General features: G+C 52.4%; 7 protein-coding genes across 7 annotated transcripts; 5 read left to right on the top strand and 2 right to left on the bottom strand.

The window, feature by feature from the left end:
• Positions 1-1929: 1929 nt before the first annotated feature.
• On the bottom strand, positions 1930-5027 carry UCRPA7_6970 (putative mitochondrial presequence protease protein; the record flags this gene model as incomplete). The annotated part of the gene is made up of 2 exons (XM_007919505.1): positions 1930-4684; positions 4741-5027. The coding sequence occupies 2 exons, from the start codon at positions 5025-5027 to the stop codon at positions 1930-1932; spliced, it is 3042 nt and encodes a 1013-aa protein (XP_007917696.1).
• A 1563-nt stretch (positions 5028-6590) lies between these two features.
• UCRPA7_6969 (putative muscle-derived protein (neurite-outgrowth-promoting)-like protein) lies at positions 6591-8467 on the top strand (the record flags this gene model as incomplete). Its single annotated transcript, XM_007919504.1, has 4 exons — positions 6591-6924; positions 7200-7471; positions 7541-7689; positions 7744-8467. The coding sequence occupies 4 exons, from the start codon at positions 6591-6593 to the stop codon at positions 8465-8467; spliced, it is 1479 nt and encodes a 492-aa protein (XP_007917695.1).
• A 1049-nt stretch (positions 8468-9516) lies between these two features.
• UCRPA7_6968 (hypothetical protein) lies at positions 9517-10875 on the top strand (the record flags this gene model as incomplete). Its single annotated transcript, XM_007919503.1, has 1 exon — positions 9517-10875. One exon carries the CDS (start codon positions 9517-9519, stop codon positions 10873-10875), a length of 1359 nt encoding a protein of 452 aa, XP_007917694.1.
• Positions 10876-11654: 779 nt separating this feature from the next.
• On the top strand, positions 11655-12707 carry UCRPA7_6967 (putative 2-nitropropane dioxygenase protein; the record flags this gene model as incomplete). The annotated part of the gene is made up of 1 exon (XM_007919502.1): positions 11655-12707. The coding sequence occupies one exon, from the start codon at positions 11655-11657 to the stop codon at positions 12705-12707; it is 1053 nt and encodes a 350-aa protein (XP_007917693.1).
• Positions 12708-13595: 888 nt separating this feature from the next.
• UCRPA7_6966 (hypothetical protein) lies at positions 13596-14543 on the top strand (the record flags this gene model as incomplete). The annotated part of the gene is made up of 1 exon (XM_007919501.1): positions 13596-14543. One exon carries the CDS (start codon positions 13596-13598, stop codon positions 14541-14543), a length of 948 nt encoding a protein of 315 aa, XP_007917692.1.
• Positions 14544-15541: 998 nt separating this feature from the next.
• On the bottom strand, positions 15542-18529 carry UCRPA7_6965 (putative dna repair protein rad16 protein; the record flags this gene model as incomplete). Its single annotated transcript, XM_007919500.1, has 3 exons — positions 15542-17532; positions 17591-18430; positions 18484-18529. 3 exons carry the CDS (start codon positions 18527-18529, stop codon positions 15542-15544), a joined length of 2877 nt encoding a protein of 958 aa, XP_007917691.1.
• Positions 18530-19259: 730 nt separating this feature from the next.
• On the top strand, positions 19260-21778 carry UCRPA7_6964 (putative dna repair protein; the record flags this gene model as incomplete). The annotated part of the gene is made up of 4 exons (XM_007919499.1): positions 19260-19282; positions 19794-19811; positions 19871-19918; positions 19984-21778. The coding sequence occupies 4 exons, from the start codon at positions 19260-19262 to the stop codon at positions 21776-21778; spliced, it is 1884 nt and encodes a 627-aa protein (XP_007917690.1).
• Positions 21779-22428: the final 650 nt, after the last annotated feature.

The following is a 22428-nucleotide window of genomic DNA, read 5'->3' as shown; positions in this document are numbered from 1 at the left end:
CAGTGGATATGGCTAGTTGCGGTGGTGGTGATTCGGTCTCGTGTGTGGCGGGGCAGATTTTGTGGATTTTGTGGTTGCGCGTAGTGGGGAGGGCTGAGTTGCCTTGAGGAGAGAGGAGCGAAGAGAGGGGGAAGTACCTAAGGAGAGTACCCAACAATGTGTGTGTGTGCCTTGGTTTTCCACACTTACATACATACATACACACACTCGCACACAACAAACTTTGAGTAACGTACCGAGCCTACCCTACTGCTGAGAGAAGCAGACACACACACAGAGAGAGACGGAGGCGGGGCCAGATTTGTTAAAATTTTGCGCTTGGAAGATCCCAGAGCTTGACCAAGAACTTTCTAGCGCGGCGGGACGGTCGAGATGCTGCGTAGCATCTTCTCCACCGCACAAGAGAGGCCGGCTCGATCCCGGCCTCCCGTTGGATGGAATCGAATACCGGTAAGGAGTAGCAATGGAGGGAAGGGATCGAATCGAAGCTTTGTGTGCCTTCATCCCAGACCGCAACTTTCCTCCCATCCATCATCCATCACTCACATCAGTCAGTCATCTATCATCCGCCCGCCGGGTTTCCAAGTATAGTAGTGGTGCTTAGCTTAAATCGAGCTGCTGCATGTGGCAGGGAGTCACCCCGAATATAGAGGCCATGGATGGATGGATTGAGGGAGGGAGGGAGGCAGCCACCAGCTCCGCTACCAACCGCCGCCAGCTCTCTCGCTTTCTCTCACCTACCGCCCTCTCACGATTCCAGCCGAGGATGCATGACCGAGCTACCATGCAGTATGCCCTACTGTAGAGCTCTTTAAGGTCCTCTGACACTGTACTATGTAGACGGGCAAGAGATCCAGGGGCTGCAGCCATACGGAGACGTTACCTAACCATGCTGACACGGCGTTTGTCAACGAAAATGAAAAGGGAGGCCGACTAGGCCATGGCCACTAAAATCGCGCACCTCGACACCTGCAGACATTAGCCTGTATGCCATTGCCATGTATGACGATAATGAACGGTTCTGCTCTCGTCTGCACTGCAGCACAGTAAAGCAGCAGCAAGTTGCAGCTCCTCTGCAGTAAGCCCACATCTTGACCGACTGCACTTGATCAGTTGGCAGGCAAGCCCGTGATGGTTGCGACCTGCAGGTGTCTTATCTCCGACCAGGAATACAGTAGAAGTGAAATGTCGGGCCCCCTGATGCGTTGGCCATCTCGATCCCGTTCCGGGATCTCCCCGACAATTTCGCCATGACCCCTGCCGACACCGCACTTGAAATGGGAGATGAGAGATAGAGTCTGCAATTGTGCGCAAGGGCATTGGCTGCGGTAGAGAGAAAAAACATGCACTGCACATCAGGTACAGCAGATCTGTCTGGCTTGTCATCGGCCCAAAGAGCCGCAGTAACCGGGATGACGTATGCGGGGCTGCAACATTTCGCGATAGGGGAATTTTCCTTCTCCCTCTCGAATACAGTTGCACAGCCGCCTGCATAACACTTGTTGCAGGCAATGTAGCACCAGCATGGCCCAGACGGCTTTGGAGCTTCCCTGGGAAAGTACGTGAACATGTCAAATAAAAGCGTGCACGAGTTTGCATGTACTCTGTTGTTTAGTCCGAGGTTCCAAAGCTGAGGAAGACGGTTCTGAGAAACGAGCGCGGGTTCGCGATGGTTCGCAGACCCAGCATAGGTCTTGCTCTTGCGTCTTTTTGTGGTCTCAGAGCCATGATTGTCCAAAGGACTGGCAGAAAGACGTATCGTATCTGAACGCTTGATCTATGTATGCAATATCTGGGATTGAGGCATTGGAATGCTAAGTTGTAAAGCGGAGTGTCCGTTGGAGAAGGGTATCATTTGTTCTTTTTATACAGCTTGTGATACATGTCGAGACCAATCCATTGGTCCTTTATTTACGAGTCGATCCGTTCTCACGCGGGTCCGGATCCGTTGACATTCATGTCGTTGACGGTCCACGACCCATCCACCCAGCCTTGCTTCTCGCCCAGGAAGGCGATGCTGCCGGCATCCTTTGACAGGGGCTCGACGACGTACTTCTGGGCGACTTCGCGGACCTGGTCCTTGGTGACGTCCAGGAGCTGCTCGCGGCGCTTCTGTCTCATCTCCTCGGTAATGCCATAGAGGAACTTGCTCATGCCCTCTTCGTTGACCGACCGCGGCGCGTCGACGCCTTGGAAGACGGAGATCTTGGCATCCTCTAGGTCACGATCGGTCCAGGCCTTGTCTACAGCCCATTGCCCGGCATTGTGCATGATGTTCATCGTGTTCAGGGGATTCGGGTCTCGGTAGGAGTAGAACCCAAAGACACCCTCTAGAGCACGAGAGTAGGCGCCTCCACCATATGCACCGCCCTTTTCGCGAATCTCGTGGTGCAGGTGCTTATGAGTGAGCAGCTGCGCAAGTATCTGAAGAGGCGCGCCATCTGGGGATGTGTATGATGTTGTAGGCAATGCTAACGCGCCGTAGTAAACCTGGTAAGGCAAGGGGAAGAACGACTTGATGTTTCGCTCAATTTTCTGTGTCTTGCTTGGCGGGAACTTCGTTGCCACAGGAGCAAAGGAGCTGATAAAGTTCGACAAGGCACTCGAGTTCTCCTGGACGCTCTCTGTGCCGCAAGTCAGGGCTGCGCGAAGGTTGCCACCGCACAACGCAAGTAGTTGTATCTGCTTGAGTTTGGCGATAACATCCTCAAGTTGGTCCGTCTCAGGGCGGCTGGCAAGCGATGTGGTCAATTTCACTTGACTCAAGCCGCTCACCTGCTCCCTAAGATAACCATCAAATGACAATCCAGCTTCGGCACAGCGGCGTGCATAGGCATGGCCAGACGATGCGATGTCGTTAACAACGCCATCCGCGGACGCCTGCAGGAGTTGTCGAATCTGCTGAACAGCCTCTGGGCTGTCAAAGTTGGTCTCGGCCACCACTTTGCGAATCAGGTCGTACATGGCCGGGACATTTCGATCCAGAGCCATGCCGGTGAAAATGAGACCTTCAGTGGCCTTCCCATAATCAGTCGGAGACGAGGCAGAGTGATAGCCTACTGATATGCCACCGGTCTTCAGCTTGATCAGATCCTCGAGCTGCTCCATGGTCATATCCTTTGTACCGAGACGCATGATAGAATCAGTGAAGAGGGGGATCAGTGACCTAAGCTCTTGTGGAAGATTTTCAAGGGTATTGATAGCCCTGAAATAAGTGAGGCCATTCGTCGGTGCTTCTCTCCACTGAACCTTGGTGTTGGCTGTAATATCGTCACGTACCACTACCGACTCTTTCTGTCTAGGAATATCTCGGACATGGACGCTAGGCAGGCAGCTAAGATCTTCGGTGTTAGTCTTGCCCTGCTCGGCGAGCAGGAGAAGTTCTCTCTCTTCAAGCTGCTTCTGAGCTTCATCCTTGCCACCTGCCTGCTTCGTCGCTTCCTCGATCTTGGTAGCCAGCCTCTCAGCTTCTTCCTGAACAAGCTCTTGGCCATAGCCGGAGGACGGAGCCATGGTGAAGGTCAAGGTATTGTCATTCAGCAGGTATTTGTCCACAAGACCCTCGAGGTAACCACCTTTGGCAAGTTCTGCCTCGAATGCCGCAATCGTGTCATTCCAGGCTAGTGAGTCGAAGGGATCTACGCCAGTAAACCACTTGGGTTTCAGTCTCTGCAGCAAGGACATGCCAAAGTTGGCTGTTTTATGCTTAAGACTAAGCTCGAGCTGCTGCAGATAGCCATCAATCTTCGACCTTTCGAATCCTTTGTCCCGCACATCCCGCAGGATAGCCTGCAACTCATTCTTGACTTTTGGAACATCTGCTTCTTGAACTCCTGTCAGGCCAACAGAGAAGATGCCGGCTTTACCAGAATTGTCGTAACCGGTATTAGGGCTCCAATCTATCCCGAGCCCAGTTTCGATCAATCCCTTATAAAGGGGGGATCCGTATCCGTCCATGAGAAGCGCGGACACCAAGGCCAGTGAGAAGGATTCGACCACATCCGAGGTGTCACCCAAGATCCACGAGACTGAAGTCTTGAATTGTCGGTTCGCGTCAACCAGGGGGTCGACCGGCCCAGGCAGCGTAACTTCTTTTGGACCGCTGCTCAGATCGATCGGGCGATGGACCTTCAAGTCGCCTTGAATTTGCTGGAAGGCACCTAGCTGGGCATTGATCTCCTGCAGATGGTCCGCCAAGGGCATATCTCCATATGTGAAGAGCTTAGCATTGCTTGGGTGATAATGCTCATCGTGAAACTGCTTCAGTTGCTGGTAGGTCAGGTCCGTAATCTTCTGAGGATCGCCTCCCGAGTTGTTGATATCTGGGAATATGTGATCCTGGAATCGAATGTAAAATAAATAGCCCGCATCAGACATCTGGCCCTTCATCTCATTGTAGACGACGCCCTTGAAGACAAGCCTGCGATCCTCGGGCTTTGCCTCCTGGCCGCTAGCAAGAGCCTGCGGGTTCTCCGGCCCTATGCGCCATCCCTCTTGCGTGAAATCGGTCTCCTTAAGGAGTGGGTGCAGCGTCGCATCCAGATACACAGACATTAGATTCTTGAAGTCTTGCGCGTTGGTGGTGGCAAAGGGATAGAAGGTATGGTCTGATGCGGTAAATGCATTCATGAAGTTCGACAGCGTACGAGGCAGCATCTTGAAGAAGGGATCCCGAATGGGGTACCTGGTCACCTAATTAGCTTTTCTATGGTCAATCCCAAGATGTGTATCCCAACTCACTTCTCGCTGCCGCACAGCGTGGTGTGCTCCAGGATATGGGGCACACCGGTGTCGTCTGGTGGGTTTGTCTTGAAGCCGATGGAGAAGACATTGTTGCTATCGTCGCGGGCGATGTGCAAGTGCTCGGCGCCGGTCTTGTCATGCTGCAGATGCAGCGCCGTCAGCTCGAGCTCGGGGACATGCTTGGTCCGCAGCAGGGTGAAGCCGTGGAGCTTGTCGCCGGGCTTGGGATACTGCGAGAGCTCGGTCACAGCTCTGCGAGCGCCCTTGGCAGCATTGCGAAGCATGGTTCGAGAAGGCGAACGCAAGCTCTAACAGAAGGCGGTCCTGATGTGTTCGGCAGGCAGGCAGGCAGGCAGAGTGTTGGCTAATGGCTGCTGGCTGCTGGCTGTTGGCTGTTGGCTGCCAGGTCGTCTGAGTATCGAGGCTTTCCCGAAACCTTGAGCCACCACTGCACCTGTTAGAACAACAACGTTTTAGCCCCGAGTCTGTCCTGGTGGAGGTTGTCGTGTCATTGATGATGACTTATTCGTAGGGAAGTAGTACTGTAGGTACATGGAGAGCGGCTCCGGGACTAGAAAACTTCTTCCAGAACAGTGGCGCTGGTGCTCCGGCCGGCACTGCAAGTCAGTCAGTCAGTTGCAGGGTGCAGGCAGCGGAGCAATCGGAGGCAATCAATCTCGTCAAAACAGTGGAGGCGATTGTGTTAACAGGCTCGATGCCAGTACATGACCACAGCATATGAAGATATGCCAATGGCCATGTAGCTCTCTAACAGGCGAATGGCCCACGCTAACACATGAATCACCATGTACGTGGACGTCAGCATGCCTTTTCCGCCCGTAATTAGGTCCCTTGATAACTGCGGATAGCGAGTGCCAGCGCTAACTCTCGCGTGATAGCGTGGCACCAAACATGCTGAGGCAAGCCCTGCATCCTGCTGCCGTGTCCTGCGAGTCCCCGGACCCATGAGAAGTACCTGCTGAACATCTGGATACCGGTATTTGAAGATGGGGGAGTTGCGCTCGTTCGAGAGGTGCAATCCGGGTGGTGAATGGAGAGGAGAGGAGAGACAGCCCCCAGTTACAGTACGTGCGAGCAGCGACAATGGATCATGGATCATGGATCGCCTCGTGATCATCTTGGAGACTCGCCCGGCCATCGACCACAATCCGTTGTCCATTTGCCCATTCCCACTCTGGATCCAATTGGCCAGGAATAGCTTCATTCTCGATGTTCCTTGGGCATGCATTGATTGCTTAGGCATCTTGGTCCCAATCCACGGTCAGGAGCATTTGCGTATGCAGACTGTCTGGTAATCATCTCCCAAGAGGAGGACAGACAGAGAGAGAGAGAGAGAGAGAGAGAGCCCAGCAAGGTGTGTCCGTGCTCCGCAATGAAGCATTTGATAGGTAGTGTATCCAGTGAAGCAGCATGTAGTATGTAGTGCGTAGTGCAGGCTAGGTAGTGCTGTACTTACTCGCAATTTGCGGTTCCGTCTGATCAAATAACCGACCAAAACGAACGCCAACTTGCATCGATGCTGGTGCTCGTGCTCGTGCTGGTGCTGGTACCAACTGGTGCACCACCTATTACCTACGCTAATTAGGTAGTCCACCTCCTGTCTCCAAACCACCAAAAGTCTTCACCAAACTAGACCAGACTACCGCCCACGATCGCTCCCTACAGTGCACTCGCCTTGCTCGCAGACTTCATCCTTTCGATAAGCTGCGCAGATGAACGACTGAGCCGAGGACGACGACATTCATTGCGAGCGAATTGCTGACCCAGAAAGAGGAGACCGGGACACGGACATTGCCCATCTCGCTCTGTCTCGGCCCTCTTGCAAAATGGCCACGGCCGCACCTCCGCCCGTGACTCCCACGACAACCGGGTCCAGGCCGCCCACAATGGCCAACGGCGTCTCAAATCAGCATCAACATCCCCACGACGACGCAGTCCTCACCAACGGCAACCACGTCCATCACCACCAAGAAACTCGACCCGCTCCGGCCCCTCCTGCGGCGGCGGCAACGGCGACGACGACGAACAACTCCGCCGGCAAGAAGGACAGGAAACAGAAGAAGGCCATGGACTCCAACGAGGCCTCCAAGCTGGTGGCCCAGCGCATCTCCCAGCTGGAGCTCGACGCCGCCGGGGAGAAGGACCAAGAGGCTGAGATTGGTGGGTGCTTTCCCCCGGTGATTTCCACATCCATGACCCAGGAGGAGCAGGGTTGTGCTGGCGCGACGATGGTGGGGGATGTCTCGGCTGCGTGAGCAGTATCGATATAGACCATTCGGCGTCGCAGTCCCCATGCCTCTGCTTCCACTGGCGAGCAGAGGGTGCCCAATACATCAAGATGGTCGCAGCTCCGGAGGCGGCCAGGCGATTGGGAAATTGCGTCAAGGTTATTGCGCAAACTCATCCTGAGACAAAGCTGACAGTTTTCTGAACAGAGCGCGAAGTTAAGAAGGCGAACCGAGAATTGCACAACCAGACCTCGAGGATGGACAACTTGCAGAAAATCGAGCATCTCTCGAAACGATGCTCCGATTTGCTGGCCGAGATGAAGCGCCACGAGCGGGAGAGCATCAAGAACAAGAAGCGGGGTGACCAACTCCAGAAGGAGAAGGACCAGAGCCGCACCGAGCTGAGCAAGACCGTTGGCCTGAAGGAGAAGCTTGAGAAGCTTTGCCGAGAGCTGCAGAAGGAAAACAACAAGCTTAAGGTACATCTCATTTGCCCGCGTCGGCCTATATTGGAACATTGGAACACATGCTGATGAATATTGGGATAGAACGAGAACAAGACGCTACAGGACAACCAGACTAGGAATCAAAGCTCTTGGGACGAGAAATACGCGACGTTGCTGCAGAAGCTTGACGACTACCAAGAAGAGAAAGACAATCCGCGAAAACAGGTTGTCGATATGGACCTAGAAGAATTGTATGCTGATACACGATCTCTCACGTTAAATGATTAATATCTAATCGCATCCAGATTTCGATCGCGATTCAAGTCACTCATCGACCAGTATGAGCTACGGGAGCTTCACTTTCACTCGCTCATGCGGACCAAGGAGCTGGAGGTCCAGTACAACCTGGCACGATTCGAGCGCGAGAAGAAGAGTGCTGAGGCGGAGATGGCGAGGTCACGACAGCTTAACCAGCAGGTTCAGACGTTTTCCAAGACCGAGACCGAACTACGCACGCAGCTTAATGTGTACGTGGATAAGTTCAAGCAGGTCGAGGATACTCTGAACAACAGCAATGATCTGTTCTTGACGTTTAGGAAGGAGATGGAAGACATGTCCAAGAAGACCAAGCGGCTGGAGAAGGAAAACGAGACTTTGAAGCGCAAACACGAGACGATGAACACCAACGTCCTGAAGATGGCTGACGAGAGGAATCGAATCATGAAGGAGATCGAGGATCAGAAGAAGAGCAACGAGAAGCTGAAGAGCATCATCACGCAGATGCAGCAGCAGGGCAGAGGGATCCCCCAAGGTATGGCCGGCACAGTGACGAACGGCTACGACGTGGAGGGTGAGGTGGACGGCGAGGAGAGCGAGTACGAGGACGAGGACTATGAAGGCGATGAAGTCAGCGAGGACGGCGAGGAGTACGAGGACGATGAGGAGACAGAAGATGAGATCCACACTGCCGAGCCGCAACCATACGGCCCGGAACGGCCACCGCCAGTGACTACCAACGGCAACCATTAGCAAATTGCCTTGGGGGATTCTACTGACAAGACGGCCGACTACCTGTGGTAGGGTCTTCGTGGTTTGAGCAGATGAGCTATCGCCAGTCTATCTGCACAATACCGAGGCTGACCGTGCAACTAGTAGTGGAGTCAAGGGTGTTCTCTGTGTGCTCGTACGGATCCAGCGCTATATGGCGTTGTTCCTTGTTGATTTTGTCACATTTTGTACAAGCAACTGGAGTTCTCGTACATAGCCGCTCTACAATGCAAATGCTGTTCATCAAGAGTATATTTGTGTTGGTCATGTGTGTCTCATCTACCTAATAAGACGTGATATGCTGTAGCAAGAGCAGGACAGTCTTGATATCGAAACTTCACCAGCTTTCATCTTGAAGTGCCTATATGATACTGACGAAAAGGAATCCAGGGGATTATCTGCAATGCGATGACGGAAGGTTGGGAGAGATATGCTACCCATTGTGAGACGAGCCTCATTCCAGCCACATATATAGAGGACAGTGCCGGATCCGATGGGGTTCTCAGCCCCACATCTTCTACCAGTCCTCTGCCCGTCCCACTGTGGCTGCCACCGTGCTGGAATTCCAGGGCGGGCAGCCGTGTTTCCCGTAACGGGCGCAGATCTACACTGTCCGCGGTAAGGTAAAACGCTGGGACACGGCGCAAACATCCATATTAATGTTGAGTCTGCATTACTTGGTCAATTCCCACGATCCTCACAAGATCCAAATCCACCTCTCATCCGAAACTCCTCCAGATCAGACGCTTCACACGGACTCACACCTTCAGCAATCTGCGCCTCTGCCGGCACTAATTCTCCAATGCCTACCGCCTCGGCATCGCTATAATTAGGCGGGCTGCTACGTCACACCAACAAGCCGCATCCCGAATGCATTGATTGCTTGGCCAGCCTTCCGCCGTCAGCGAGGCTCTTTCTCGTCAGACAATCCGATCCGACCACATAACGAACAGAGAGAGCAACACCGGCCGTTGCTTAGCCGTCGCCGAGGCGACAGCAGCAGCACAAACCCCAAACCAACCTCCCCCATAATGGCCTTCCTCGAGGACCCGCGTCTGCGGCAGCGCTGGAACCAGATCAGCCACAATGCCGAGGCCGTCACCGAGAACGCGGCCGCTGGAATCTGGACCTTCCAGCACCGCTACATCAACCCGTGCCTGGCGTCCGTCGCGCAGAGCCTCGACAGCTGCACGGCGCCGTGCTTCGGCGATCGCGAGGAGCGCGCGCGGAGGGCGAGGGAGCGGGAGCGTGGCGCCAGAGGCAGCCGCGCCGAGTTCAACTTCGACTTCTACGATGACTGGGACGACGACGACGAGCTGCTCGCGTCCGGTGGGTTCGGTGGTGGCTCCGGCGGGATCCTGGGCACGTGGGGAGGCGCGAGGAGCGAGGACTGGGACCGCCTGCTCGCTGGGACGGGCAGCTCGAGGAGTCGGCATACCGCAGGCGGCGAGGTCGCAGATCAGCCAAAGAGGAAGAGGGGGATGAGTTATGGCACGAGAGGTGCGCGGCGGAAGTCAACTGAGCAGGACCCAACCATCATCCCAAGCACAGCGCCCCTAGGTTTCCTCGGCAAGCTGCCGTGGAAGATTGGAGGCACATTGCGCTACAAGCCCAGCGCGGCAAATCTACAAGACAACCCCGGAGGAGCAACGCAAGCAGAATCAGCAGAGCACGAGCCATTGCTCGGCTCAGAAGACGATGACGATTTTCGACACTACGGAATCAAAACGCATTCGCGGAAACGGAGCGGCACGACAGGCTCTGGGGAGACGTCAGACTCGTTCAGGTCGAGAAACGACCTCTTCCCGAGTGACGGCGAAGGCGAAGAGGACGCTGTGCCATTGGATGATGAGTTTGCGGTCGCTCTAGATAAAGTGGATGACCGCGGCAGCAACAAAACACGAAGCATAAGCGGAGCGAGCGGGAAGGGCAAGAAAATCATGTCTAGATCAGCCTCCAGGGGAACATTATCGTCGAATCCGTCACGATCATCACTGAACATACGAAAAAGTTCAGCATCGCTGGCCAATCTGGAAGATTCTATCCATGCTCCGTCTCTAGAAGAACTTCAAAGAGAGGAAGAGGAGATGAGAATCGAAGAAGACCAAGAGGTTGAGCGAAAGCGGCACGCAGCGGCTCAACTAGCGCTCGAGAGGGGACTGAAGAAGGATGAGGTCGTCTCGGAATCTGTCACGGAGACGAAACCTGAGATTGTCCACGTCGATGACATACCAGAGCCAGAAGAGCCTGAGCAGGTCGTCGTAGATGAGGCTCATGGAGATACACCTGGAGTGGATGAGACTCCCACGCAGTCAGGGAGAGAGTCTTCATCTCAGGCCGCAGGTCCGAGTGAAGACTTTGTGCCCGCGCGGTTACCACATTTCAGGTAGCACTAATTACGGAGTTTGGTCATCTTGAATTATGGGTAGGGATTGGTGTGCATGAAGACTGGCGCGTGGAGGAGCCTTGTGAATTCATTTTAGCTATGACATGATATCCGGAGTTGTCAACCTACCTCATTACATTCAAAGCTTGATCTGTGTAAAGCTATATATTAGCAACTGGTATATTGCCAGCTAATAGAACATTGTAGCTTGTGTCATGCAGTCTTTTCTTATCAAACAGACCTTCCCAAATTGCATGTTGCTAGTTTTCATGAGAGACTTTCGACCCAGATATTGAAATGTTTCGATGTCTCTCACCCAGGTCCGACCACTTTTCCCTACCAGAGACGCAGATACATTTAACAAACACATAGCAAAAGATATTCCACACGTCATCTCACGGAAATAACAATCGAACGGACATGCAGCTCGTCTAGGCGGGGCGGGTAGTCCCAACGACACCGTTGCTACTGTCTTACCCCGGCCGATCACAGAGTTGCCTCGGTAGTGTCACCCCGCATTTTCAACAGCTTCCCCCAGCTCAAGCTCGCTTTGGGGCGGACTCGGTAGCATTAAGACCCCTGAGCTCCGTTCTCCTGATATATGAAGATGAGAGCGAAGTCTCTTCAATTCAAAACGCATTCTCCGTCGTGTAATGTATTGTTTCATTCAAACAAATGCTGATCTAGCTTTCGAAATATTACATCATTTATTTCGTACCGTTAAACGTCTGAAGCCATTGGCTACCTAGGTAATCCATCTTAATCCACTTACACGGCTTCAAGATGGCGCCCACAGGCCCCATCACCACTCCCCTCACCTCCCTGCTGGGAATCCAGCACCCCATCCTGCTGGCCGGCATGGCGCGGACATCAGGGGGTCCTCTCGCAGCAGCCGTATCCAACGCCGGTGGGCTCGGCGTCATCGGCGGCTTCCAGTACACCCCGGACCAGCTGCGGGAGATCGTGGCCGAGATGAAGGAGAAGTTCGTGCGGCCAGACCTCCCCTTCGGCGTCGATCTGGCCCTTCCGCAGATCGGTGGCAATGCTCGCAAGACCAATCACGACTACACGGGCGGAAAGCTGGATGAGCTCATCGACATCACCATCGAGAGCGGTGCCCGCCTCTTCGTGTCAGCTGTCGGTGTCCCACCCAAGTATGTGATCGAGAAGCTGCACAAGGCCGGCATCCTGGTCATGAACATGGTTGGTCACCCCAAGCACGCTGTCAAGGCACTCGACCTTGGTGTGGACATTATCTGCGCCCAGGGCGGCGAGGGCGGCGGCCATACTGGCGACATCGCCAACAGCGTGTTGATACCGGCAGTTGTGGATGTAGCGCGCAACTACCGTCCGCCGATGCTCAAGGGGCAGCCGGCGCTGGTCGTCGCCGCCGGTGGAATCTCCAACGGGCGGTCACTAGCAAGTAGTCTGATGCAAGGCGCTGTAGGCGTGTGGGTTGGCACACGATTTGTTGCCAGCGTCGAAGCCGGATGCAGTGAGGAGCACAAAGAGGAGGTTGTGAGCTGTGGCTTTGACCAGACTCAGCGCACACTGGTGCTAAGCGGCCGGCCGCTACGCATGAAAACCAACGAATATATCAGTCGGTGGCACGCACAGCCCGACAAGATCAAGGAGCTATGTGATCAAGGAGTGGTTCCCATCGAGTGGGATCTGGACCAGGGGAACGACATAGACATGCCGCACCTCATGGGTCAGGTTGCCGGCAGTATCCAGAAAATCCAGCCAGCTGGGGAGATTGTTGCCGAGATGGTGGAGGAAGCGGTAGGAATGTTAAAGCTAGGAAACGCGTACCTGAGCGAGAAAAGCAGACTGTAAAATCCGCCGCGATGAAGGAAGAAGATGAAGCAGTTTATTTCTCAGGAATCTAGACAGGATATCTGCGTACGGCTTCAATCAAGCAGGGCACCGAGAATTACACATCTTGCAGGACCTCATTGTTAGGAGGATAGCATAACCCAATTCTTCCGGTAAATCTCTGGTGTGATATCTAAGCTCTTCAACTCTGACAGCAGTAATGATATCTCATCTGCCTTGAACGAATGATACCCAGCTACGCACTCGATGAGATGCGGGTGTGGATGACTCTTCCATGGTCCCAACATTTGTTTTTCTCACCGGGCCTGAACGATACACTGCAATTTTAGGTTCTCCGAAAGCTTGTTCAGCATAGCCTTTCTGGCACCCGATAAATTATATTGCTGCTGAGCATCTGGCCTTTCTTTAAGTCATTCATGAAGTTTTCCAGGTTTTGCAAAACTGGCTTCTATTTATGATTGTCGTGTCAAAGTTTGTGTCATACAAAGTACTTTGTCAACAGCATTAGAGAAACGCTCTTCGTACAAGTGATCACTCAAGATCAGCTAAGTACCTAGGTAACGACGATCAGTCGTGTCACTTTTCACTCGCACAGGCTTGCATCTGTCAAACGTGAGTCCTACCCTTGCATCTGCGGCTGTTGGTCTGGCACATCATCAACCATACCTTTTTACATTGTGTATCGTGAACAAGACTTAGCAACTTTGATCTTCTGTCTCAGCAGGTAGACTTTAATCGAGTACGGCCCAACCATCTATATCGTAAATCTAAAATGTCTACTCGTTCTGCGTCCACCGGCGTCAAGAAATGTGTCAACGGTCATCCCCTCTCGCTCTTCTCCCCTGATACCATGACTTCCTACCACACCCTTGAAAAAGGTCCGCCATCATGGCCACGGCTTACACAGAAGAGCACAAGCAGGAGCAATTGTTATCAGCCATCCCAAGCTTCGCTTCTTGGTTCTTTTCGCACTTCATGGACTTCTCTTCTCAGCCAAAGCATTCCCGGGTCTGGCATGCCATTGGGGTACAATTTGAGGAATACAAATCAAAGTCAAAGCTCAGGAAGTCCAAAGCCAAAGATCTAGATCCGGACTGTCAAGTCTCGTTCGATTTCAGTCTCCTGCCCACGGAGATCAGGTTGCAGGTATGGGAGATCATTGCAACAGCCCCCCGAGCCGTGATCCTGCGTTCGCCTTTCACCAAGAGCTGGAAGGAAAAGTTCACCGGTGAGAAAAAGAAGAGGAAGATAACCCGATCCCGTACCTGGTGGACGAACACTCCCGTCCCCTCCGTCCTACATGTCAACCAGGAATCCAGACGAGTGGGCTTAAAATACTATAAGCGCGGTCTCGCAAGCGGCTGGTACAACCCGATAATCTACATCAACTATAGCTCAGACTGGATACTGCTAGGAAAAGATGAGATGAAGGACGACTGCTGCGAGCTGTGGTCCAAAATGCAAGACCTCGAGAAGATCGAGGGCCTCATCGCGTCATACTACGGGATCGAGGGATTCCTCAACCGCCTCAACACGCTGGATGTCACACGCCGATTCAGCAAGCTCGAGGACGTCCTCATCACGCGCTCGCGGCACCTGAAGCGCAGCCGTCTGCCGCGAACCGCAACTGAAGACATGGACGACTGGATCATCCACAAGTTTGAGCACTTTGGCATCGCCTGGCTGCGATTACTGCCGAGGGATATGAGGCTTGAACTTCACTGGTGCAACGCGAAACGCCAGCGCGGCTTGGCCTATTTCGACCTGATACCAAACGGGCAGTTGAACGCTTTTCCGACAGTAATCTACCCCCAGCAGCCCCTTGTCACTCCATGAGCATCCGCAGCGTAGAGAGTAGATACATCATATCGACGATCACCCGCTGGTGATACCCTGGTATCGCCGTAGTCTTCAAAGAGGATAGCTTTACGATCATAGTTCCACGGCGGGACAGGTATTATAAGAACAATGTAATAGGGCCTCTGTTAAAAGAACTTGATTTCATTTGATTAGCAGAAAACAAATGATCAATGTACTTCTTGAGAATTGTCTTTCGTGCAAGCTACAAGTTGTGATACTTGTTTCGGTGAATTTCAAGGGTCAGGTGCTGTGATTGAGCATAATGAAGAAGCTACGAAGTAATTTATTGACAAAGTTATAGGTACAGTAAACTAGGAGTGCTTCCAAGGGCTGGCGGTGCCCTTACCCTCTAGTAATAGTAACATTACAATCATTTTCCTTCGTCTAGAGAGCCTCATAGGCTGATACCTCAGGATATCTCTCATCCGTGAACGCCTTCAGCTATAAATGAACTGATACACCAAGAGTGTGAGTTAGGGCAAAATGCCCCAAGAAAAACTCATCTCAGCTTGACCAAGGTCCATCGGAGATAGTGACTGCCGTCAAAAGAAAAAGAGCAAAATAAGGTTCGTTGCGTATATCATTAACAGGAATACCACAAAAGGGAATAGGTGAAAAATTGCCGGTTCTCGATCCCGCATCTGATACTAGACGACCAAGTGAAGGTGTAGAGTGACTTGTGTTGTTTTGTTCGTGATCAAGTGCCACGGAAGAGGAACTGAAGATCTTCTGGGCTGAGCGAGTCCATTGCTGCATCATCAGAATTGATAGTAGAGTTGATCATGTTAGTCTTTTTCTCCTGCAGGAGAACCATACGACTCTCAACCGAGTCCTCGATGCAGAGGCGCGTGATGGTACAAGGCCGAGTCTGGCCGATTCGATGACAGCGATCGGCCGACTGCCACTCTGCTGCAGGATTCCACCAACTGTGCCAAGTTAGTACCGCTTTCCAGATTCAGATTACACGGGTTAACTTACGGGTCGACGATGAACACTCGTGAAGCTTCTGTGAGATTCAAAGCGACACCACCTGCCTTGAGAGACACCAGGAAACACTCCACTTCTGTGTTCTTCATGAAATGATCAATGGATGCGGCCCTCTGGGCTGGTGTCATGCTACCATCAAGCATGACAGTAGTGATGCCAGCACGACGAAGACGCCACTCAATGAGCTGCAACATTGTGGTGAACTGAGAGAAGATGATGGACTTGTGCGATGCGTTATCTGAGCGAAGTCTATGAAGCTCGTGGACGAGCAGCTCGATCTTCGAGGACGACGTCCAGTTCTCCATCTTGATTCGGTTGATGATAGATGACTTCTTGACCAAAGCCTCATCTTGCTCGATCTCAGGCTGCTCCAGGTCGATCGAAAGGGGAATATGACAATGTGGACAGTCTGGCTGCTCCTGAGAGTGGAGATAACTCTTTGCACAAGATCGGCAGAAGTCATGCTTGCACCTAGATCGAATGGCTTCTTCCGCAGGCTCGTCGCAGATGCAGCAAACAATGATGTTCTGACCGCCTTCGCTGTTCTTCTTCAGGATAAGATCAGGATGGTCTGCGACTTGGCGCATCTGCATGATCAGACCAAAGATATTTGCGTAGTTGTTGAGCAGAACACCTTGTGCGACATATGTGTCGAACTTTCGTTGACCATTCGTCATAATGCTGTTCGCAAAATCATTCTCTTCCTCGCCGAAGAACTGACGATCAACATAAATCTCCTTGACAGGTAGCTCCATGGAATTGGTGTGATCCTTCTTGAGCCGGCGTAGCATGATGCGATCAGTCATAAGGCGGAGCTTCTTAAAAGCTTCTGCGCCAGGACCCTGGTTGCCGTACTTCTGAATGGGGTTGAGTAGCTCCTGATTGAAGACAGAAACGTGCCGCATGCCATTATGCTTGCAAGACTTGCACTTGTTATCCTCATCCATAGTCCACTCCATGGCGCTGCAAGGGCATTCCTTGCACAAATAGCAGGAAAATGGACGAATGTTCAGGAAACGAATCAATGAGAAAAACTCTCCGATTCTATTCTGCAGTGGAGTTCCAGTCAGACACCAACGGTAGTTGACCTTCAGCGCGAAACAAGCCTTCGCAGTCATGGTGCTTCGAGTCTTGATGCTATGAGCCTCATCGAGGATAACTCGGTGGAATTGTGTCTGATGAATGATACTCTTCTGCTTGTGAATGCCGTCCTTCCTGCTGAAGCCCTTCTCTTGGTGGCGGTACATGGACTCCAAGCTGTTATAGGACATGATGATCACATCGTACTTCTTGATATCTTTGGGGGTCAAGTTCTTGGACTTGGAGTTCGTGCCGTGGAAGACCAAAGTCTTCAAAGTTCCATCGGTGTACGAGTCAATCTCAGACACCCATTGCATCAAAGCCACGGGTGGAACGAGGACGAGGGACGGTTGCTTGGCCGGCCAGTCGGACATGATAAGTGAGACGGCCTGGATTGTCTTGCCCAGTCCCATCTCATCACCCAGCAGACCACCTCTCCACTCGGTCTGCTCCATGGCCCTCATCCAAGCCAGCCCTTCGAGTTGGAATGGCTTGAGTTGGCGAGAAATGGAGACTGGCTGCTCCGCCTTGCCAGCCTTGAGCACAGGCATGGCCTTGAGATCATCCCACATGGTCTTGAGAATGGGGTGATGCTCCTCTAGGCGGGTACGATCCTTTTTCTGTCGCTTCTTGCTGGCATATGCTCTGTACGCACGACGCGAGTTGGTCACAGAACGAATAGCAGATCGGGATGGAGCAGCGTCAACACCATCATCATCATCGTCATCATCGTCATCGTCGTCATCAGTAGGGACAGACGACAACATCGAGAAGGCAGCAGATGACTCGCCCTCGCTAGTGGCAGGGTCAGCACCAGGTGTTGTAGGAAGTGATGTGGAAGTTGATGCTGCAGCAGCGGAAGACTTCTTAGGTCTGCCGCGTCCTCTCTTAACAGGAACTGGCATGGTGTCAGTGTTTACTATTCAGTACAGGTTTGGGGAGGATGCCATTCTCACCTGGCTCATCGTCTGAAGAATCTGGATTGGTACGTGCAGCAGGCAGCTCAGGCTTCTTACGCTTTGGAACAGTGCCCTTAGCACTCTTCTTCATGGCAGGCTTGATGAATTCTGGTTCATCCAGCGTCTCGTCCAGGAAATCTCCATCAGAGTCGTCGAGAACCATCTTCTTCACACTGCTGACTCTGGTAGATGTGCGACGAGAAGGCACAGCCTTGGCTTTGCCCTTGCCTTTCAGGCTGGTAGATTTGGCAGCAACAGTAGTGCTGCTATTAAGAAGCTGAAACTCATCATCGTCGTCGTCAGACATTAGAGAAATCTTGCCTCTTCGGTCTTCCTCAGCTTGCAGCTGACGGGCAAGTTTTGCGTCAGGAGACGCATCTGAGTAGACATCATCATCACTGTCATCAATCACATCACGCTTGCGCTTTGCAGCAGGCTTGAGCGAGTACATGCTGTTGCGTGCTGCCTTCTCTTGGGCTGCTTCGGACATCTCCATTTTGGAGGTGGTAGCTTTGGAGGAAGATCGAATAAGAACTTCGATCTTGTTACCACGGGATCGGGTAGATCTACCAGACTGGTTGATCTTGTCTGCCTGAATAGACGGTGCTGGTGTAGTGACGTGGCTGGTTAGGGGAGTCGAGTACTCGCTGGCGGACGAGTAGTTTGAGGGAGTCGCAACAGAAGAGAGTGAGTCTGCGCTGGGCGCAGTTGTCGAAGTACGACTAGGTCGTCCTCTAGGTCGCTTCTCCAGTGCGGTAGTGTCTGGCAGGCTGACGATACTGGGTCGGCCACTGCGGGAGCTGGCTCTGGTTGAGCGTCCTGATGCAGAAGGTTCGTCTATTAAGAAACAGTTAATTTGATTACTGTGAAACCAGGAGATTTAGACTTACCAAGATCCTTCGCCAAGGCGATGCTGCCTCGAGTGCTGCGAACCATGTTGTCGAGTGTTGAGTGATGGACCTGGCAGGATTTTGCAGAGGGTTGACGATGAGGAAGAAAGGAGGATGAATTGAAAGGAAAGATGCCGGCAGGTGGGAAAATATAGGCAACAAGTGGAGACCTTGCTATCACGGCTCAGGTACAAAGTTTGGTGGTGCCTTCCTCAACAGTCTGGGAAAGAGCGTGGGTGAGGCAGGTGAGGCAGGTGCAAAGGAGTGAGGAAGGTACCCCAATAAATTAAGCAGTCGACCTTTCCAGAAGGTTGGCAGCAGCGACGAATAACCTAAGGTGAGACAGATCAAGCCCCCGACTCGACTTCAATTCCTCAATTATTTCGCCTCAAACTGCTTCGATGGGTGAGAGGAATGTGGACAGTGGGCCTGAATGAGGAGGCTCGACAAAGGGTAGAGCTTCAGAGCCAGGGTCGAGGGGGGGAAACGAGGCAACAAGGAGCCCCGGGAGTGGCAATCGCTCCTTTCTTTTTTACAAGTCGCGCCCTCCGCGCGATATCACGTGCGGAGCTAGGCAATCCCTGCAGCAGCCTTAAAGTGCCTGCATCGTGCTAATTCAGGGGGCCCATCGTAATCCCCACGGTGCTGTATCACTACTGCGTAATGACGGGAAGCACCACCAGCACCCATGCAAGCTGCCTCTCTCCCTTGCTCCTCCTATCCTTCTAGCCTCAAATGGCTTTCACTGGATAACACCTAGAGCATCAATTACACCCATGAGGCATTCAATTGGAGTTTGGTAAGACCTAAAAAAAGTTATGTTCATATTTTACTACAATCTCCTGGTGATCTCACTGTTTGCCACGGTGCAAATCGAGTGTCTCTTTTCCTGATCTGGGACAAATGTAAGACACGTACGATCGGGGTGATTTGAGATACTACCTGACTACTATGTACGCAGTGAAGGTGTTGGCTGTGAAAGAGCACCGTGCGCAGGCAGGAGGCCAGTACAGTGGGGCACTCACCTGAGCAGGCGTTTCCTTCGCGAGACACAGGCCCCTTTATCTTAATTGATTTTTGCCCCTCCTCGCGACAGAAGACAAAGACTCGCCCAGCTAACGTGCCTGCCTTTAGGCTTCCCCCTGAGGCTAGCACTGGTCTTTCCCACCACCATTCCGTTTTCACAGGTTTTGCGCCGATTCTCTCCACGGCACTCCTCCATGCAAGGTCCACGGAAATTGCAGTCGCAATACCAGATCCTCTATCCATCCATCCGTTTCTGCCGAAAATAACAAACTTCTCATATCCAGCAGAAAAGAGGACAAGATGTACGTATGCCCGGGTCCTGCTCACCTTCACTGCAGAATTTACTCACAAAATCATGCAGGAGTGGCCGCAATCAGAACAACCGACCCGCCCGGTCTATAAGGGGACCGTAAGTGATGCTCAGATGAACACATCCCTCCTTCGAATAGCTTCCGCTAATAAGATCAATCATAGGCAATCGGCTCTGACAGATTTCCTTGCCTCCCACAACATCTCCGCCAATCAGATCCAGCTTGATCACCAGCGTCGACGAAATCAAGCTCAGACAGCCCAGGACCCAAACAATACCCAGCAAGATGGCGGAGACCCCAGCGCCGCAGTCACTGCAGCGGCCAGTCCAGCTGAGGCTGCTGTCGAGACCACAGCCGATCGCAAAGCTCGAGAGAAGGAAGAGAAACGCAAGAAAGACCAACAGAAGGCTCTGGAGAAGATCAAGGCATCCAAGAAGTTCCAGAAGCGCAAAAAGCTGCTGGATAACTCCGACGAGGAAGAGGAACTCGCTCGCCAGTGGTTGGGCACTATCAATACCCCTGCCCCCGGTCAGATGGAGAACTGTGCAATCTGTGGAAAGCGTTTCACAGTAACTCCCTACTCTCGAGCCGCGCCCCAGGGAGGGCTGCTGTGCAATCCTTGCGGTAAAGATCTCGACAAGGACGATGGCGGCAGCGCCAAGAAGAAGAAGAAGACGACTGCTGGTGGTCCGGTTGGCAGACGCCGAAAGATGCAGAGTAACATTCTCGATGGCACATACCACATTGGTGCGAGAAGCTTGATGAATTTATGCATCGACACCCTTGCCAAGAACATCGCCCTTGCTGAGGACTTGGGCGATCTTCCTGCTCCACTGGTTGACAGAATTGCCAGAATTCTGTCCAAGCGTCGTCTCCTAGACCCCAACACCCTGGAGCTTTTCCTGCAGCCCAAAGCAGAGGACGTGCATATCTACGATGGTGCCAAGCTCAGCTCAGAGAACATCATGCGCATCTTCCAAGTTGTGCCTAAAATCAAGAATCTCAAGATTCGGAATGCCATCCAATTCAAGGATGAAGTCATGGATTACGTTATCTCTCGTGATAACATCAATTTGGAGGGTTTCTATCTACATGGTGCCAATCTTGTGAGCGAGACTCACTTCATCAAGTATCTCAAAGCAAAAGGACAGTCTCTGCGAAGCTTCAAGATCTACTACACCGACAAACATTTTGGTAACGAGGCTGTTACTGCACTCAAGGAACACGCTCCTGCTCTGAATCGCCTGAAGATTTGCCACAACCAAGAAGTCAGCGGCGATGGAGTGCGAGAGATCGCAGAACTCAAACAACTGCAGCATTTAAGCCTTGATCTCCACAAATCAGTCCACTCGGACGTCTATGTCCATGTCTTGAAGAATATCGGTGCAGGTCTCAAGACTTTGTCTCTGAAGATGGTCCCTGAGATCGACAACACGGTACTGGATGCCATCCACGCCAATTGTCGTTCACTCGAGAAGCTGCGCATCACAGACAGCGAGGTCATGACTGATGAAGGCTTCGCGCGACTCTTCAATGACTGGGAGAATCCAGGCTTGATCACTCTCGATCTTCAGAAATGCCGCCAGCTGGATTCCGCCCATCCTCGAGCCAATCCTGATAACCTTGGACTTTGTTCTAACGGCTTCCGTGCATTGATGGAACATTCAGGAAGGACCCTACGCCACCTCAACATTCATGCGTGTCGACATATCTCTCGTGAAGCCTTTGAGGAGGTCTTCAGTGCTCAGAGTGTCTATCCTGACCTTCGGGATCTTGAGATCAGCTTCTGTGAAGAAGTCACCGACTTCATCGTTGGTAGCATCTTCCGCAGCTGTCCCTATCTCCGCGAAATGAATGTCTTTGGGTGCATGAAGGTGAAGGATGTCAGAGTGCCTCGAGGCAAGATCTTGGTTGGCGTGCCCAATGCTGTGGGCATGCAGATTGACGGTGATGCTTGATCTCGGCTCGAGCAAGTAGCTCCATAGGCATACACACGATATGTCTCAGTCTCGATATGGGGGACGGAAGACAAGTCTTTGACTAGGGGCAAATTTTGCTGTATCAAAATTAAGCGGGCTACCACAGATTCATCAGGTCTGAGGCGGCATCGCTGATAGGGATAAATTATAAGGTATGGAAGCATTCTAGACGAAGCTAGGACACCGGTGTTCTTGGGATTATGTACAAATTATGGCTTTAGCAAGGTGTATCAGTTGTTTCACAACCATCGCAGGTAGACACGAATGAAAGTATAATCACTTCTATTAGAGCCTCCACATCGAATGGCATGATAAATGAAATCGTACTACAATACAATGTTCTTCAGTAAATTCACGGCTTGATAAATGTTGTCAAATTGACGTTGCAAGGTGCAGGAGTAGAGGCTAGGTATGTAGAGAAGAGCTTCAGCCTATCACAGTGCTGGGATCGCGGCAGATGGAGCTCCGCCAAAAACTTCGTCCCAAGTGATGCGGCCCGAGCTCTCAACACCAAGAGACATTCATACAGCACACCTCGCCCAACTCGTTCGATCAATTGCTCCCTGGGAGGGAAGTCAGGGTATTCCTAACACGAGAGACAGAGGCGACATCTCACCCACCGCGGCATC

The sequence above is a fragment of the Phaeoacremonium minimum genome (assembly GCF_000392275.1).
Source record: "Phaeoacremonium minimum UCRPA7 unplaced genomic scaffold PA7_03_scaffold_496, whole genome shotgun sequence".
NCBI classification, from domain to species: domain Eukaryota; kingdom Fungi; phylum Ascomycota; class Sordariomycetes; order Togniniales; family Togniniaceae; genus Phaeoacremonium; species Phaeoacremonium minimum.
This window is presented reverse-complemented; position numbering and strand designations above follow the sequence as displayed.